The 17,203-nt window shown below is 45.5% G+C and overlaps 2 protein-coding genes across 5 annotated transcripts in view; both read left to right on the top strand.

Annotated features, from left to right (window-relative positions):
- The window catches only part of LOC133392667 (cysteine-rich motor neuron 1 protein), a 54,051-nt gene extending 51,570 nt beyond the window's left edge, over positions 1-2,481 (top strand). For all 3 annotated transcript variants that reach the window (XM_061653014.1, XM_061653016.1, XM_061653017.1), the window contains exon 7: positions 1,939-2,481. In XM_061653014.1, coding sequence (XP_061508998.1) covers positions 1,939-1,956 — 18 coding nt within the window. In that variant the 3' untranslated portion in view covers positions 1,957-2,481. The remainder of the gene's footprint in view (positions 1-1,938) is intronic.
- LOC1270858 (cysteine-rich motor neuron 1 protein) overlaps positions 1,973-17,203 on the top strand; it is a 105,028-nt gene continuing 89,797 nt past the window's right edge. Inside the window, exon 1 of one of the 2 annotated variants that reach the window (XM_061653010.1) lies at positions 1,973-3,413. In XM_061653010.1, coding sequence (XP_061508994.1) covers positions 3,314-3,413 — 100 coding nt within the window. In that variant the 5' untranslated portion in view covers positions 1,973-3,313. The remainder of the gene's footprint in view (positions 3,414-17,203) is intronic. The other variant, XM_061653011.1, reaches the window with a different exon arrangement.

Raw genomic sequence — 17,203 nt, forward strand, 5'->3', positions numbered from 1 at the left:
CGGGAATCACCCGGGTTTTGGGCCGGGACCACCATCACCACCACCGTCGACGTGTCTGTCCCCGGCGACGACGACAACGACGGTGCGGCCGGATGTGCGTTAGGGAAATTAGCGGTGATTCGTATGTTCTGCTTTTTTTCTGCGTTCGTTCATTCGTTCGCCGTTTCAGACCGCGTCTGCTTTGATGATGATGATCATCATCATCATTATAATGTGTGTGTGTGATTAGGTGTGCCGGCTGTGATGGGTGGATGTGTTAAGCATGCAAGAATGAGGCTTTGGGGACGCGGCGACGCGGACGGTGAATGTGAGGCACGTGATATGGGACGGGTTGTAGTGGCCCAGTTCTTTCGCGGTGTGGTCTAATGCTTTACGTTTCTGAGATTGAGAATAATGGTTGAAGGGGTTTTGCAATTACAAATTTTCTTTTTAACTTTTCACTCATTTCTTTCACTATTTTTTTACGATTTGCAACAAAGTTGTCGAAGAGTTTGCATCAATGATTCAGGGCTAGTTTTGTGTTGCATAATTTTTTACTTGATTTTCTTGCACTTACTTCTTTGCTTTGGCAATACGGGTAATGTCTTAACAAGTTTTAAATTATATTTTTTATTCTAATCGACATTAAACTCTTTTCTTTAGTTTTGCCTTAAACATTTTAAGAAAGTAACATATTGAGATCGATTTAAAATCAAAATCATGTTAATAATATTAAACTAAAAGCATGAAAATTAATGAAGAAAAAATGCTCTGTGTGACTCTCGTTTTTAAAGATAACATCTTTAAAAAAACATCAATAAATATCAATGTGCTCGTTCGTAGGATCGATTATTCTGAAATCTTCTCCTGTTTGGTCATTACTTATCGCACAAGAGTAAGTAAGTAAGCTAAAATGCTGAATCTTTCCTTGCGCTTGAGCTGAGTAATTTGACAGCAAGCAAGTAAACGCACGAGAAGTGTAAAGGAACAATCAATGAGATTTAGAACAGCTTCTGCTGTCCACGCAGAACGCGTCTTGGAGGGTTCGTCTCCCGAAGGATGTGAGGAAGTAGCTGAAGGAAGGGAAAATTAAAACCATCTCAGCATTTCCGCTGCATTACTTGCTGATTTTGGGCCCATTTATCATGATTTGAATTAAATTGGTCAGTCTAATTTGCGCAGCTCCTCTTACGCTGTTTGGACCATAATGAGTGGACTACCCCGTCACAACGACCATTCCCACCAAACCGAGCTTCACTCTTAGTGAATAGAATGATGTAGGTGTGTGTGTTGACCGGAAAATATTGTCACAAACTAGCAACGTCATGGCAGCACCGAGCCATGGCAGCAATCTGCAGTCACTTAGGGAAATTAAAATGTCACATTGCTTATCGCGGCTGCGACTTCCTTAACCGTACCGCCGGGTGCAGGATTAGTGGGATTTGCTGGGGAAAATGCTGCATTTCTTGCTGCTATGCAGCCCACTTGCCACCCATTATTCCTACATTTTGATCGACCGTTTAGCAAGACCGTTTTTGCCGCGTCAGCTTACACTTAACTCGTCCAGGATGATTAATTACACGCGCACACATTCTCTACCGCTTCGCTTCTTACTTTCTTCTACACGAAACGATCGAAATGATAAAAAGTTTCTTATGCTTTTTTTGTGCGCGCGTGCACGAAAGCTGCACGCATGCTGGATGATTACTTAGCGCGCAAAAACGGGGGAAGGTTTAATTTCGCCTTCATCATCCGGGAGCAATTATCTGTTCGCAAAGGAGCTGATTTAGATGTCGCACGGGTGGAAGAAACAAACGGGTCGGGCTTTTAGCCTTTTAATCCCCATTTTCGTCATGCTTCGGCGAGTGTTGATTCTTAAGTCCTTTTTATTAATGCGATTAAAATGTGATCTAATTGTAGCTTCCTCTCTCTTTCTTTCTCTCTTTCTTCTACTTACAGGACTTTGATTTGTTCTAAAGCACCATTAGCGTCAACAAGGACAAAGCTACAACAAAAAAACGAAACGCAGCTCACCCAAAAACAAACCTTAATCGGTTTTAATTAAATTAGGAAAAAGCTGTGCTTGCCTGTGGCCGGTTGGCGCGGCTCGGTAAGCTTTCCGATACGGTTCGCGTGGCGCCGTGACGAGGCCGCGGCGCTGATTGTACATGTGACACGCATCTTTTTGTGCATATAATCCCACTTAGAAGTATCCGTGTACCCGTATATATACATGTGTGTATGATTGTGTGTGTATGTGTCCGTGTAAGTGTGTCATTTAGTGTAGCGGAACGGCAAATATTAGTACCGCAATCCCCTTCCGCCCCAAACTGGTGAGATTGTTTGTTTGGCAGCAGCAAAATAGGCAAACAAACAAACATCCCGCGTTTTCCTGTACAGTGCGTGGTGCTTAAACGGCATCGTGTCTAGTAGTTACTTTTGTGCTGGCTTAGCTCACGAACCCAACAAGCAAGAACACGAACTACACTCGCGACTTTGCAAGCGTAAGTTGGCCCCGCAGAGCGTGTGCAGATGGGACGAGTGAAGGCTCCTGAGATTTGGTGCCGTAGTTTTGATTGATTCGTGAGCTTCGTGAAACAAAAACACAAGCCGTGCTTCAAGCAGGATCAAACGCAAAAGCCTGCGACGGTTCGTTAGTGTAACTAGCTTTAAAGTTTAAAGAAAAAAGGTAAAGGTGTGAAAGCAAATCAAACACAAGTTGAAAGGTAAGCGGCGTTGCAAAGAGAGTAAGTACGAAACTAAAACAAAGCATCTCGGGAGCGGGAAGCGGGAATAGCAAAGGAAAAGAAAGTAATGGTAGAAGAAATTTCCTTCACTAAAGCGTGCCTTGAGTGTTGAATACAGAAGCGAAAGGAAAGCGAAGTGCGAAGTGGGAAGTGTAACGTTAAAGTGAAATAAAAAAATAGTAGCAAAAGTTGATGCATAAATTGAATTCGTTCGATGTAAGCGGGTGCAGAGCGATTGTGTGTGTGTAAGTAAAGCGAAGGAAGAAAATTCATTCAAAGAAGCAAAGGTGAAAATTGTGTAAACGAGCGACACACTAGATCGCACCTCCAAGCCCCGTTCGCGCGGAAGTGAAAACCTCGTTCGTGTCCGTGGTTTGTTTGTGCTGTCGGGTGTCGGAGTGAGATTTTTTTCTTTCTTTTTCCCCCGACTCCAATCGGAAAGTGTGCTGTGTCCGTGTATGTCGAGTAAGAATCTGTGAGTGTTTGTGTGTGTGTGTTCTACGTGGACCTCCAGCTGCATCGTTGGTTAGATAGCTTGCCGCTTCTACCTTCAACACGTTATCCTGACACCCAGCCCGGCACCGGAAATGGCATCCAGTCGACGACCGGTGCAAACGATGGCGCTGGTGGTGTTCGTGATTGCATCGCTCCTGGCGACCAGTTGCACAGCCGACGAATCCGCTACAGGTAGGAACGGGTTAGAAAGCTTGATAAGGGGAAGGCACTAAAGCTGATGTAAAATTATTCACTTTGCCCAAGCTGGTATGGTTCTTCGATGTGTAACAAAACGAACGGGCAAAAGTGAATCAGTTTTTAATCACTTTTGCTTCTTCAGACTTTTTCATTGATTTTCAATTTTCTTTTCTTTCGTTGTCGTCGTTTTGATTTTTAATGAATCCTAACAAAGAGAAGTCTTCCTTGTTTTGATGTACTTTTGCTTGGAAAACTCCAACGCAATCAAAACCCGTTGATTTGCTCCTCCAATCGATTGGCCATAGACGATACAAATGATGACCTTCGCTCCCACCGTTAATATTCGCCAGGGCACAGGCACAAGTCCTCGGCTTGTTACGAAACCGCGCCGCAACCACGGAGAGCGTGATCGAAATGTTCATGGCAAAGAGCGACTCACTTTAATCACCTTGATTGAGTTCGGGCAATAATTCAAACCGTTGCTTAGACCGTCGGGCCCGTCTCTCCACTCATAATCGGCATAACTTATGATTGCCGGTTCCCGTTCATTTGAAGGTGACAGAGGACGGCCGATGCTTGGCACGATTTTAAACAGCACAGCAGTTCCGGGGCATCGCTTTCAACCGTGTACCTCACCAAGAATGCGTTCGCTCTCATGCTCACGTTTTGCGTCGTTTTGTTACGTTCAAGGTTCGTCCAAAGCCTAGGGCAATTTAAGGCCATCCCTTCGTCTGCGCGCCGGACGGCTTGCAATCAATGTTTGATTAGATTAGGTCGTCCGATGATTCGATCGGCCAAGCGCTCAACAAGGACGAAGGAGCACCCTTTTCAATGTGCCGCTTCCACAGTACGGAAGCGCACAACGTGCACGGGAGGGACTGATCTTTGCGTTCTGGAGTTCGGGTTCGGGCAAGAAATAAATGAACATTTTAACCCCACAGGCTACGCCAGGGCCTTGAGAACGGAGAAAAATACGGGTAGTTTAATTTGCTTCACCTACTGCTACATTACACGGTGGTTCGTTGTCCCTCGCGCGATCGTCCTTCCACCGATTTAAGAGAGATCGTTTTAAAGAGCAGAAACAATACCCGCCAGCAGGACACTCTGCGGGCGCGAGACAGCGTTGTTAAACGCTTTTAGAGCGGGTAGAGCGTGCATCATGAAAGCCCGAAGGAAGTCAACAAACGCTAGAGCTGCAACGATGATGTAAGATCATGGCCATTGGATCAAGGTCGTGTGGAACATGCACTGGTGCGATTATGGAGAGTAAATGAGACCGAGAAGAGATGTCTCGTGTCAGAATATCTTGGAGATGGATGTTGGAGGAATCCAATGTACTGGAAAGATTGAAAGACATAAAATTGAGATATGTTCAGACATTTAGTTTGATTATTCCAGACAAACATTGATGTTGGAGGAATCCAATGTACTGGAAAGATTGAAAGACATAAAATTGAGATATGTTCAGACATTTAGTTTGATTATTCCAGACAAACTACCATCTGTAGCTCCAATACTACTGAAGAACTCCTGTCCAAAAGTTGTTTGAAGGTTCCCGAGACTAGTAGACTGACATCTTATTCTGATCTACATTTTTGAATGACCAATCTCTCATCTTACTCTGATGTCTGCTACCAGACCAAAACCCTATGACACGGAATGTTGAAAACCAAACACGTTTTTACTCTCCTTAATCCCCAAAAGTCTTATTCGATCCCCGTGGGGAGAATTTCAAACCCTTCGCCGCTTCAAAAACTACACGCTTGTGCCAAATCCACCAGCGATCGAATTGGCCTGATCGCACCCGTCGATAACCTTCCTTGTACGGCCACATATTACTCCCCTCCTCCCCCCGGAGTAGCTTACATTTCGCATAGTGCCCTCCACTGCTGTAAACTCCTGCTCGCTTGCGCCGTTGCTTGATCGATTGATCAGATTCCGGCGCAAGCCACTTACCCCACAATTTTTTCCCAATTCCCCGCCAACCCATCCGCCGCGTGAAAGCTCCTCCCGATGCCCGCGCCTGATCGAGCGCACCGCGGCGTGAACGGCGTGTGTCGGGCAAGTACAAAGGCAGCGTGGCGGCGGCCCGTCGTCACCAGGCGCGAGTGTAAAGCTCGCGCTCGTGCGATCGTGCGGCATGATTGGTGAATGGGAAAATTATCCCCAGGTCCCCGTGCCCTTCGCTGCACGTAGGACAGTGGGTAGGAAGTAATGTTGGTTGGAAGTCAGTTGGGCAAAGCCAACGTCGACTTCTTTCCTCCATGGCGCGAGTGCGCGCGCGTGCTCCGATACACGATTGCTGCACGTTTGTCCGCCTGTTCGCAATGTTGTGCGGTTGCTGCGATTGTTTTTTTATGATCTAGCAATCGGTTATGCAACAACCGCACAGTGTACACAAAACCCCTAAGTGTATCATGACATGAAGCACTACAGTATTATTATAAGTGGGAGAGAGTGAAAGGGAATTTTACGACAGGGTGGCGAAGGAGCAATGATGAACACAAAATTGAGGAAGAGAATTATGGAGGGACTGTGCCGGGTAATAAAAACCCCATTTTTACAGTGCAAGCCACATGTTCTAGTGATCGTAACAAACGAAACCGCCTTCCCTCGTCCCTGCCTTGCTCAACCATTTTGTTTTTGCTTTTTTGCCCGTTTAATGACGCTCTTGTGCGTCGGGCGCGGGGTTGTGCCGAGCTGCATGAGATCATTAAAAGAAAATGCAAGTGCAATTGCATCGCTGCATTCTTGAGAGTGCACCGAGCGATTAAGGGCTGCCTTGTTGAGAGGTTTTATGTTTTCTGTTCCGTCATTCCTACGAGTGTGTTGTGTGAATGTTACCCCTTTGATCTTTGAGACTCTTTGAGTTTGCAGTAGAGCATGGGGTTGAAAGAAAATGTTTTACAGCTGATATGCTGGTTTACAAATGAATTTTTTTTGTAATTGGAATTGAGTCAAACTCATATTGCACTATTTAATTGCATTAAATCATATGTTTTAAAGACATAAAATGAAACAAGCTCATTTTCACTTTTAAGGTGAAATTATTCCTGCTCATTCAAAGGTTAATTTCGGCAACTTTCCTTTACCCCTAGAATCCTTTTCCTTTTGCAAATCGGATTACTGGTTCAGCAGGGAACAACAACAGAAAGACACATGGTAAAGAAACCAGCGAAACATAATCCAACTGACCTCGCAGTGCGCTTCGTAAGTGAAGTGACGGCAGTGCCGGTAAATGTCAGATACTGGACAGCTGCTGCTGCTGCTGCTGCTGCCCAGCGGGTACCAGCCATAGCGGGCGGGCGAACGAGAGCGAGAGATAACGATCGAAAGGCTTTGACCGATTGGGGCGTTGTGGGGCCCAGATTTCGTGCAACCGATAAACCCGCCGATGATCCACCACCCGCGGATGTGAGGGCGGAATATGTTTTTTTGCGACCCGGGGCGACTGGGGCCGCGTGATTGCTCGGGGCGGGGTTCAACGAGAGCTTGGTTACCCATCACCGCGTGTTGTTGACGGTGAGACGTTTTACCACAAAAAACAACATCGAATCAAGAAAGGGGACCAGAGAGTGAAGGTGAGGTTGTTGTTTGTCCACCAGAGCCCGGCTCACACCCCAGCACCGATTGATAACAAATCGATTTTCGTACGAAATTTAAAGCGATAAGCCGCCACATAGAACCGCATTATGCGTGTGTGTGCGCTTTCAATTCAATATTTGTGGCGCCATAGTCACAATTTTGGTTTTCTGATGTAAGTAAAGAAGTAATGCAACAGCAACAGCAACGGAAGAAGAACAGACTGCGCCATAATAACAAAAAAACTGCGCCGTTAGCACTTCCGTCATTAGTGGGTCGTGTGTGAGAGTGTATTTAACGGATTGGAGTATTATTTCGGTCACCCGAAAAATACCCGATGGACAACTTTTCCTTGCAAGTGAGGTAATAAAATGGCCGGCCGTGGTTTAATCTCGGCTACCGAATGGCATTACGGCGCTATCATCAACGAGCGGCGCACCGGTTTATGGTGGGAAATTTGCGCAATTGTGTCAATGGGTGAGTGTGATAATTTATTTATAGAAAGTTGTGACGCCTGATGGGTAAACACGTTGAGCTTTTAACATGATTGAACATGTTGGATTACACAGGCTTTTCTACATATTTTAGCACATCCTATTAGCCCGATTAGAAGCAGAATGTTCTGCAGAAAGCATGATTCTTCCATTATCAATGCATCGATTCTGCTCCAAACGTAGAATCAGTCGAAACATAAAATTGCACATCATTAAATACCAAAAAGAAAAGATCTTCTTTTCCATTCACTATTGCGCTCTTTGTGTGGGTAACAACGCGTTGACAGTTCCCCGAAACGGGTTCGTCTGCACGTGTCGAAAGAAAATGAAAATCAATTAATTCATTTACGTCTCGTTAAATGTTGCTTCGGTTTTTGTTTTTCGATCCGAACCTTTTGTGTGTTTTTTGTTTCTTTCTATTCTTCCATCCTTTTCTAGCGTCGTCATCTTGGCAAAAGAAAAATGCCTTGCGGCGTCGATTTTCGATTTTAGGTCCCCGCAAATGCGAGCTCCCTGCCCCGCTCACGCCGCTGTGGAAAGCTCATTTCAAGTTGTTCGCTTCGCTTTCGGTGCGTGCGCTCGAACATCAATTGAAGTTGAAGCTTAAGTATATTTTTTTTGGAAATCGATCCTTTTGTCCCTAGCTTTTTGCCAATTTTGTTTTGTTTTGTTTTATGTGTGTGTGTGAGTGTGTGTGCGTCCTACTGCTACTCCATTTCGTGCAAAGGTTATCTCTCGGGTGTCGTAAGCAAAAGTGGTGGCGCTTTCTTTGCTTTCTTGCTGCTGTCCCACTGTAAAGTATTTGTTCGAGAGGTGCTACACTTGACTGAACAGCATTTTATTACCATCCAATCAGGCGTAAGGATGCTCTCTCCCGTGCCAGGCACTCGACCGATTTGCCCGAACCCTAAGGGCGAGCTTTTGTTCCTTTTTTGTGTGTGCATTTTTGTCCATCTATTTATTTTCTAGATACGCTATTGATGGCTCGTATTCACGCCCATTTCGCTTCGATACCTTTTTAGTAATGGGGTGTTTGGAGGGACGCTTAATTAATTAAACAATTAGTTTTTAATTACGCTCCCACGACGACACGTCTCGCTTGGCATTGTTGGCGCGCCCGAGGCGCTAGACAAACACGGTTGAAAATGGAAAACAACAAATTACAAATCGTTGCTTGCGTTCCCAACGTTCCCAAAAAAGCTAATGGGGCGTTATCAAATTTCGTTTCGAATTGTTTGGTTGTTTTCGATCGACTTCACAACCTGCGTAAAGGTGTTGAGGTGTAAAGATTTCCGGGAAAGAATTTTTGTTTTTTCCCTGGAACATGTACAGCTATTTGTAAGGCATGCATGTGACCTGCCTCTTGTCGGTGTGTTGTTTATTTGGATAGCCTTTTCACACCCCGAGGGTGTCACGATCAATTTAAATTCAAATGTGTTTGAAAATGTGTTTAATTTGACAAAAGAAAAATCCAACTTCAATTGGAGGTTATTGTATCCTTTCAATTGCTTTCATAGAATTTAAATTCCATTCTGTAAACTGTCTACAGAACATTGCAAATCCATTCTGTCCGTTAGATGCATACCAATATCTCGCCACCAACAGAGGATGAGTGTAAAAGTGTATTGTTTGACCGTGCAGCAAAAAAGCCTCAAACATCCCTTTACCTTTATTCGATCAAAGTTTTAAAATATCGCTCTCCTTGACAGGAACAACAGCAAAAAACCTCCCTCCAAACTGTTGAAAATGGAACAATAATATTCATAACACATGCATTTCCTGGTGTTCCGCTTGATCCCCATCATCTCGTTTGGTGCAAACTTTTGCATTTTTAACGCACTCCGTTGAAAAAAAAAAGGATCGAAACTACAGAAAAGTGCAATCGAAGCGACACAAGCCAGAAATAAAAGAGTGTCGTTGGGGAAAAACAACAAAAAACCCAAAGCAAAGGGCACTTCAGAACACACCCCGAAACAGTGGGCTACCACACGAAGGACAAACAAAGTTCCCAAGTTTACCAGCTGCATCCACCACCATAGAATGAGCGTGTGTTTGGGTCCGTGCTAGATGGACACAGAGCCGTTTTTCCTCTTCATGCTGCAACAGAAGGAAAAAAAAACGGCTGGGCGTCTGATATGCAACTAACGTCAATGGCAACATGTCAGCGGCGCGGCCCTATGTTTATCGCAAAACCTTGCGTCATATTTTTTATTCATCTCAGGATGGCGCAGGGCAAACAACAAGAAAAAGAACACTGTTGTGCGCTACCACCCCAAAACACCAAAACGCCAGCCATTTGCGTTTTAAAACTAACCTACACGTACCACAGAGCGGCGTCGGTCGTGGTGCGACCGCTAGCGTTTTTGCTGCTCCGCTGCTGCTTCGTGAATAAACTTGTCCACTCGCGGCTGGGGTAGGACGGTTTTTCCCGACCGTAATAATGGGTATTTTTTGCATAAATTTCCCAATTTTGCGTTCCTTTTTTCTCTTTTTAGTTCACGGTGCTCCAAACCAGTGTTTCGTCATGATGGAGCAAGCGCAAGCTGAAACTGCACTCGAAGTGGGTGGCGCTTTTTCTCCCGCTGAACAGTATCCCATCAAACAGGCGGACATTTCAGTGCGAGGAAGATTTATAGCGGTGGCGGAGTTTTCGAATAACCTAAAAACCGACGCAAACTTTAACGATGAAAAAGTGGCCGATGAGAAACGGAGAAGCTGCTGTTCGCGCCCGGAAAAAGCACTGCAAAGCAAAAAAGGGTTGAATTTTAAAACGAGCCTACCTCAGCCTACACTTTGTTGTGTTGCGTTTTGGTTTTTGAGCGTGAAATGCACAAAATAAACTGCAACGATGCAACTTGCAAAAGGAGAGGGGAGAGGAAAAAGTTAAAATATTTACTCTCGAAGCTGAATGTTTCGCTCCATCCCGCTCCGCCAACGCTTTTGCTTAGAGACTGTGACTCGTTCTTCAATTTTAGCTTACTTCCTGAACTCGTTTGCCCCGGCTTGCCCGGAAATGAACGTTGAGTGCACCACTCGAGCCTGTTCATTAACGTCCAGCAGCAGAGTGAGCTCAAGCGAGGTGTGATGTGTGCGAGTGTGCACGTAAAAGGAGGTCTTGTTTGTTGCGTTTTTGTTGTTGCAAAGTTCTATTTCCTACTCGTAGCGTCACTCCGCCTAGAGCACTTGTCATAGTTTGCCCAACGGTCTGGTGTGCACTTGCTGTTCAATAAAAGTAGATCGCGCTACAGATACACTCACAGGGACCACTCCCCTCCTGCAATGCACCACCACCAGTTGCTGACAATTGGTAATCAATTTTCATAACAAAACAACAACAACACAGTTTACAGACGTACCGCTTCTGCTGTGTATGAAACTGCTCCACCCAACCACCCACCAAACCATTTCCAATGGAATGTAATTGCATTGCAGATGGCATCCATCGTACGATTCAATCACCTTCCCATACTGTCCTCGTCGGCGCAGTTGAATGCACTTGCTAGAACAAGACAGCAAACGCGTGCGAGAAAGATCGCAAGAGAGAGAGAGGGAGAGCAAGCTACCGGAGACAAGGAATGAGGAAAAGAATTTGCCATTTGCCCAACAGCGCGAGATAAGCGAGATACGGGACCGGCGGTGCATCAGCGAGCTGGAATGCACTGTTTGCAAGCGCGGGCGCCTCATGCCAAACCCTTCCAGCACCCATCTCTGTTACATTGTACGGTGGTGGATTGGTTTTGCATTGAACGACAATAAATGATAAATGAAATTCCTACCTTCTGCGCATTCCTCCTCCTCCTAACTTAACACTTGCACCCCACGCGAAAGAGTTTAGGTTCTGTTTCGCGGGGCAAAAAGCATCCACGAAACAAAGCAAGCGAAGCATCGGCTTGCTACGATGACACTTTTGAGCCCGACGAGGGAGATGTAGAGATGCACCGATCGTTTCCGGATCGACGTAATGCACCGCAAACGCATCCGACGTCATGCCGGCTTCAAGATCTGTTCAATGTACCGGGGCGTCTCAAGTGGCACTAGCGCTGCTGAGACGTTGCCTCCTCCCCTGCTCGCTGGGGCATGGACAAACTATCGCCTATTCCCGTAGATTGCATTATCGATGGGCCGGTTTTGTGGTTTTCATGATTTAAAACTGGTGTAGCATATGGGTGTAGATAAGATTGCTTTCATTTAAAAAATCAAAGCTCCATCAAAACTTCCAACAAACAACTTCATTGCGTGTGCCGATTGTGAAGGACGGGTCACCTGATGTCATCATCATCATCGTTGTCGCCGTCCTCTGCAACCGGGACACGGTCAATGTCGACGGCGGTAGCCGCCAGTCCCACCCCCAAACGCCATGGTTTTGTCTCTAATCGGATCAGTCACTGCAGATAAATATAGCAATTAATCATAAGTATCATAAACGCGCCACCCCACCCCAACCCCTCTTCTGACAGTAACACTAACCGATCGATGATCGTCATGTATTTGTCTTAGTCGGTCGGGTGCAGTGGCAACAGTAGCACAGCAAGAGACACCGGCGGCTTGTAGGTGTTTATTATGTGGTTTTTTTGTGCTTCTGTTTTGCTACTCACCCCTCTCCAGTAGCTTATTCAGTTTTTTTGTTCTTATTTTATAAAATACACACCTTCTCTCTGCAGCCGTGGGAGATGCCTTGGGGAGGGTTGGCAGATTGTGTCGATATCCGAGTGACCTCATTTTTGAAACGCGCAACGCCGCCGCTGCCGCCGCTGGCAGCTTGTTTTGTGTTTTTTTGCAGTCCGGAGTGTTTTGTGTAGTAGTAAGTGAGTGAGAGTGTTGTGTGGCATTGACGAGAGAGTAGAGGAGGGAGTGTGTGGAATTGGTTGCTTTTTTTTGCTATAAATTCCTCCAGGCGCTCGCGTTTTCTCGTCTAATGCGCGTTTGATTATTTGTTTGTCCTATAGCTCTCTTTTTTGCTCTGATATGTATAGAATGTATACGTTAGCATTTGATAGTGCTGCATGCACAAGCACATTCCATTCCATGAAACGGAGATGAGTAATTCTCCTAGTGTGATTCATTCTTCTGTGAACCTACACGTAATATAATAAATTTATTCACAATCATAACCGACCACAGGCTAAGCTCCGGTCTCATTCAATAACGTTGATTTATTAATTGATAGTAGACCTATCCACACTCTGCTGGGATTAGAACTCACAATCTGCATCGTAAAACCAGAACGCTTAGCACGACACCATGAGAGCACTCTGCCAGCGGAGCGTATTAATTCCAGTTTGCTCAATCAACGCACACTGTCTCGCACAAGGGCAGTCAACGGCGTGTATATATTACACTTTAGCAGCGCAATCACACTGTTGGATAGAAATAGATACATTAATAAACACCTTTCATTAATAACCTCTTAGCCGTGCTCTCTCACACATTCTTATCGCTCATTAAAACTATCTCACTTTGTTCCGAGAACGACTCGCCGCCACTCAACCGCACCGAAAAAAAAAACCTCTAATCGAGCAAGGTTTGTCGCTTTGATTCACACTTTGGATTCGGGGGAAAGAGAAGAAAAAAAATTCGCATATACCGAAGCAAAACCACCGGAACAACGACCCCCAACATGATACGGCCCGCTCGTTCGCCCCGTGTGTCCGCATGTTTGTGTGTATCGCATTAATTAACCATGGCGAAACCTTCCACAGCTACCGGGGGCCGCTCGCAAAAACGAGATCTGGTGTATTGATAATGTTTTACTCGGTTGCAAACTGCAACCCGTCCTGCGCGGTGCGGCTGCCCGGTGTTGCCCAAGGGGGATGAGGGTGTCTCTTAAGATTAATTACCTGTTCTCGGGAAACGGTGATTGCCCGATTGTGTGTGTATGTGGTGGTTTTGATGTTATGAGGCCCTCTTGCACCCCCCTCGCTGGGATGAATACCACAGAGAACCGCAAGGAATCAATTACACACCGACCCACGGGCTGAGAGAGGTGCATGAGTTTGCCGAAAAAACAGTCACTTCCCTTTTTGGGGTGGAAGATTCAATTTCAAACACAGGAGGGGATGCAGTTATTTTTTGGAAAAGGGGAGTTAAAACCACAATGATTGATTTGATTCAGCGCACAGGAAGCGCATTTTGCAGCTTGTATTTGTGGCTGCTTAATTACAAGACCGTTACGACATGTTAGCACGTAATTGTTGTAGCTAAACGGGCGCTAATGAAGGATGCTGAATAGTGTTGTTTATTCCAATTTGCTCACGTTTTACGGAACGCATCAAAAGCTGTTGCATCAGACACACAACAGGCCGGCGGAAATACGCGAAATTTCCGCATTCGATATCAATCCGTCGAGCACGCACGCTTTAACCTCCCAAGCACTCGTTCGTTCGGTTGGTGCCACCACCAAGAGAGCCGGCTTATCTTATCTATCTATCTTAGGGGTGAAGCGCCCAGTGTCGCATAATATTCGCCCTGCGTTGTACCGTATGGCGCACCACCTAAGCACGCTTACGCGTGAAGAATCGAACTTACCCCCGGCTCGGCCTGGTTTTGTTGTGTTGATTTTAGTTCTTTTCGTCTGCATTTTTTTTTGAGTAGGGAAAGAGCGCATCAATTCCTCACACGCCTGCCGACAGGCAAGCTTGTTTGACAAACATTTCCGCTCTGTTTTCTTTCTGACGATCTCTTTTTTTGTTTGTTTGTCGCCGTAGCAATCGTGTCTGAATGCCTTTGCGTTTGATCGAAATGATAAATCGTTTGTACGCCGGGGTTTCGCACAAAAACAAACATTCCTGGGACCAAGCAAGCATTTTGGTGCGCATTTTTTGTTGTGTGTTCGCGTATATTTCGCCATCATTCATCAGTTCTATTGGGTGCGCCTCTGGAAGCGCTCTCTGTTTTGGAAGCGCTTATCAGTGCGTTTGTGTTGCCTTGTTTGCGTTTCCTATTCGATCTAAACACACACACACGTGCGCGCGCGGTGTGTTATCAAAAATCGTTAACGCGTTAACGCACGACGCATTTTTTCGCGCGCATCGATCAAACGTGTGTGTGTGTGTCTGCTTACAAAGTTCAATAGCGTGGCAGAACAGGGGGGTTTTCATTTTTGATTTAGACAGCTCTCCGATTATTAGTGAAGCGGATTTAAAATCTGATTTAAAATGCAAAAAAAACTCCCAACTATTCCAACCAACCCAGTTAGCATGCTGTATTATGTTGTAATTATAAGGTTGAATAATTAGCAGCGTACGAACTAATCAGTTACGCCATTACGAAATAACCCGTCTGCGCGTTATCATGGTGCAAGCTCTCATCGACTACCATCCCGACGAGCAAAAGAGTTTGATTAATCAGCTGACCAGCAACGCAAAGGTCATCTACCGCTTGATCCACATACGATGGAACCATTTCTCAACACTGGCAAATGAGGCTGATAGAGAGAGAGCAGCATGTGAGAACAGCCTCACAGTGCTGTGATTGATTTAAAGTGCATGTTTTAACCGGTAGCACTAGACAAATGGCAGATGGGAAGAGCCTCAGAACAGCGCTCTCAGAAGTTAAAACAAACACTTGATAAGCGGGAGGTGCCCCGTTCTGGCTCTCCCCTCCCTCCCTTAAGAAGTAAAGGCCACAACAAGTGCAAGTAATTGGTACGGTAATGATGATAAGGCGGATGAGCGGCACTCCAATCAAGGTATTAGGTAAAGTAGCGCCCCCTGGATGCGTTAATACCTTGCGTAGTATGCAGACACAAAAAACAAAGAAATTCCCATTAGCGCGCAAGACCTCCACTGCCCACAGTGCCTTTCTTCCCAGCGCAAGATTAATTTAATGGAAACATTCCCATTCTACATTGTTTTATAAATGGCTACCGCTAATAAACATTCGCAAGTTCGGGGCAAGGTGGTTGGGTACTGTTTTTTTTTCTCCTTAATGAAAGGCTGCCTCACTGCACCCCGAGTTTAATATACCGAGCAAAAATAGTTGATAAATTCCTGCATCACCAACAGGCGAACAGGAGGGCAACAAAAAGAAAACACAAACGCAGAGATGCTAATTACTGCAGTCGGTCCTGCTTTGCGTGTTGGCAAGTAGCAAAGTAAAGCAGGGAGGAGAGGAGAGAAGCAGGGGAAAAATAAAAATAAACAATTCTAGTGCAGGCGCAGCGGATTTTTTTTTTCTTCAATTTTTGCTTTTCATTCGTCCCGAGCTTGCAGTTTTGCAGCGTCGTCGTAACGTTCCGATGAAGTCCAGGATGGCAAGACGCACACTTCACTACCAGCGCGGCACCAGAGGTTCCAGATGTGTTTTTGGTGTGAAAATCCACTAACCGTTTATAGCCCCTTTCTTGCCCCGTTGGTAATGCGCACTACGAAAGTGAAACGAAATGGAAGTTGTAAAAAAAAACAATATCGAGCAACGGCTAAAAGCCTGCCCGGGTTGCCGGTAGCGAAGGTAAAATGCAAATCTTTGCACCCCGTTTCGGAATTTGCGAAATGAATAATGCATTCCCACCCGGGATGGCAAGTGTGGAGCGGGATAGTTTGCCACCTTTAGTGAGACGATGCGCGGCCAATGATGATGTGTTTGCTGTTGGTTTTAATTTTGATAAGCAAGATGATGGCAACTAAAACTACATTGAAAAAGCATTGGAATTATAGGTTGAAAAGGGGAAAGGGTGAACTTAATTATCCATTCCTTTGAGTGGTGTAAATATTTGCTTTTATTATTTACATGATGATGAACGGTGTGTGTATGACTACAAAATAAGCTCCATCGATCACTGAGCACTGAAAACAGAACGAGGAAGAGTATTGAGATTTGTGCTTACTAATCATATTAGCTTTGTGCTATTGTGGCGTCTGAAAGGCATTGAAGTATTTGTTTGACTTGCGGCCTATAGGTGTTGTGTGATTTTGTGTGATTAATTACAATTAATTCCAACCCCACGTGAGCGTATTTACTCACCTGACAGACCGACTTGTCTGGCGAGTCGGAAAAACGACCTTTATTTCAATCAGCAAAAGAAGTTGTTTAAAAATGTATACCACCACTTCATAAATAACGCGAGCGATCTTTCCCACCGATCAACTGTTTATTTAGCAATTCTTTCGACCCAACCCCCCCGTCTAACTCTCCTTTTTGAAGAATTTTGAAACGTACGCGCACCATGAGCCTACCCTTTCTGTTTATTTGAAACCCGCGACTTCTTGCGCGAGTCAGCTGATCATAAAAATTTCATTACTGACTCCATCTTTCAGCAAACGCATTCATTCATTCATGCGGCCGCGCCAGACGCCGTTGCGAGGCGAAATTCGCGAAACGCCTGGTGCAAAAACCTTTACTGTAAACAAACGGTCTCGATGATCGCGCGCAGTACGCCCGATTGTTGTTTCCTCCCACATACACATACACTGACGAGCTGTTTTGAGAGTCCCTCAAATTTCTGTTCTCCCCGCGCCAACCCCCAATCACAAGTGCATTTTTGTCCTCCAGGTTCAAGGTGAACCGGGTTGGTGGCCTGGGTGGGATGAGAAAAGGATGGAAGAACACGTCGCAAAGCAGTGCCGAATTCTTCACATCATTTTGCGCCATCGTGGCTGTGTGGCTGTGTGTGTATTGGGGCAAACTGGTGTTGACGTTATCGGCATTCGATCGGGAACGGAGCGTGCTGCTGCTGCACCGGGCCGGGTCGTGCTGCACTTGTGTGGAGGG

This window comes from Anopheles gambiae, chromosome 3 (genome assembly GCF_943734735.2).
Source record: "Anopheles gambiae chromosome 3, idAnoGambNW_F1_1, whole genome shotgun sequence".
NCBI classification, from domain to species: domain Eukaryota; kingdom Metazoa; phylum Arthropoda; class Insecta; order Diptera; family Culicidae; genus Anopheles; species Anopheles gambiae.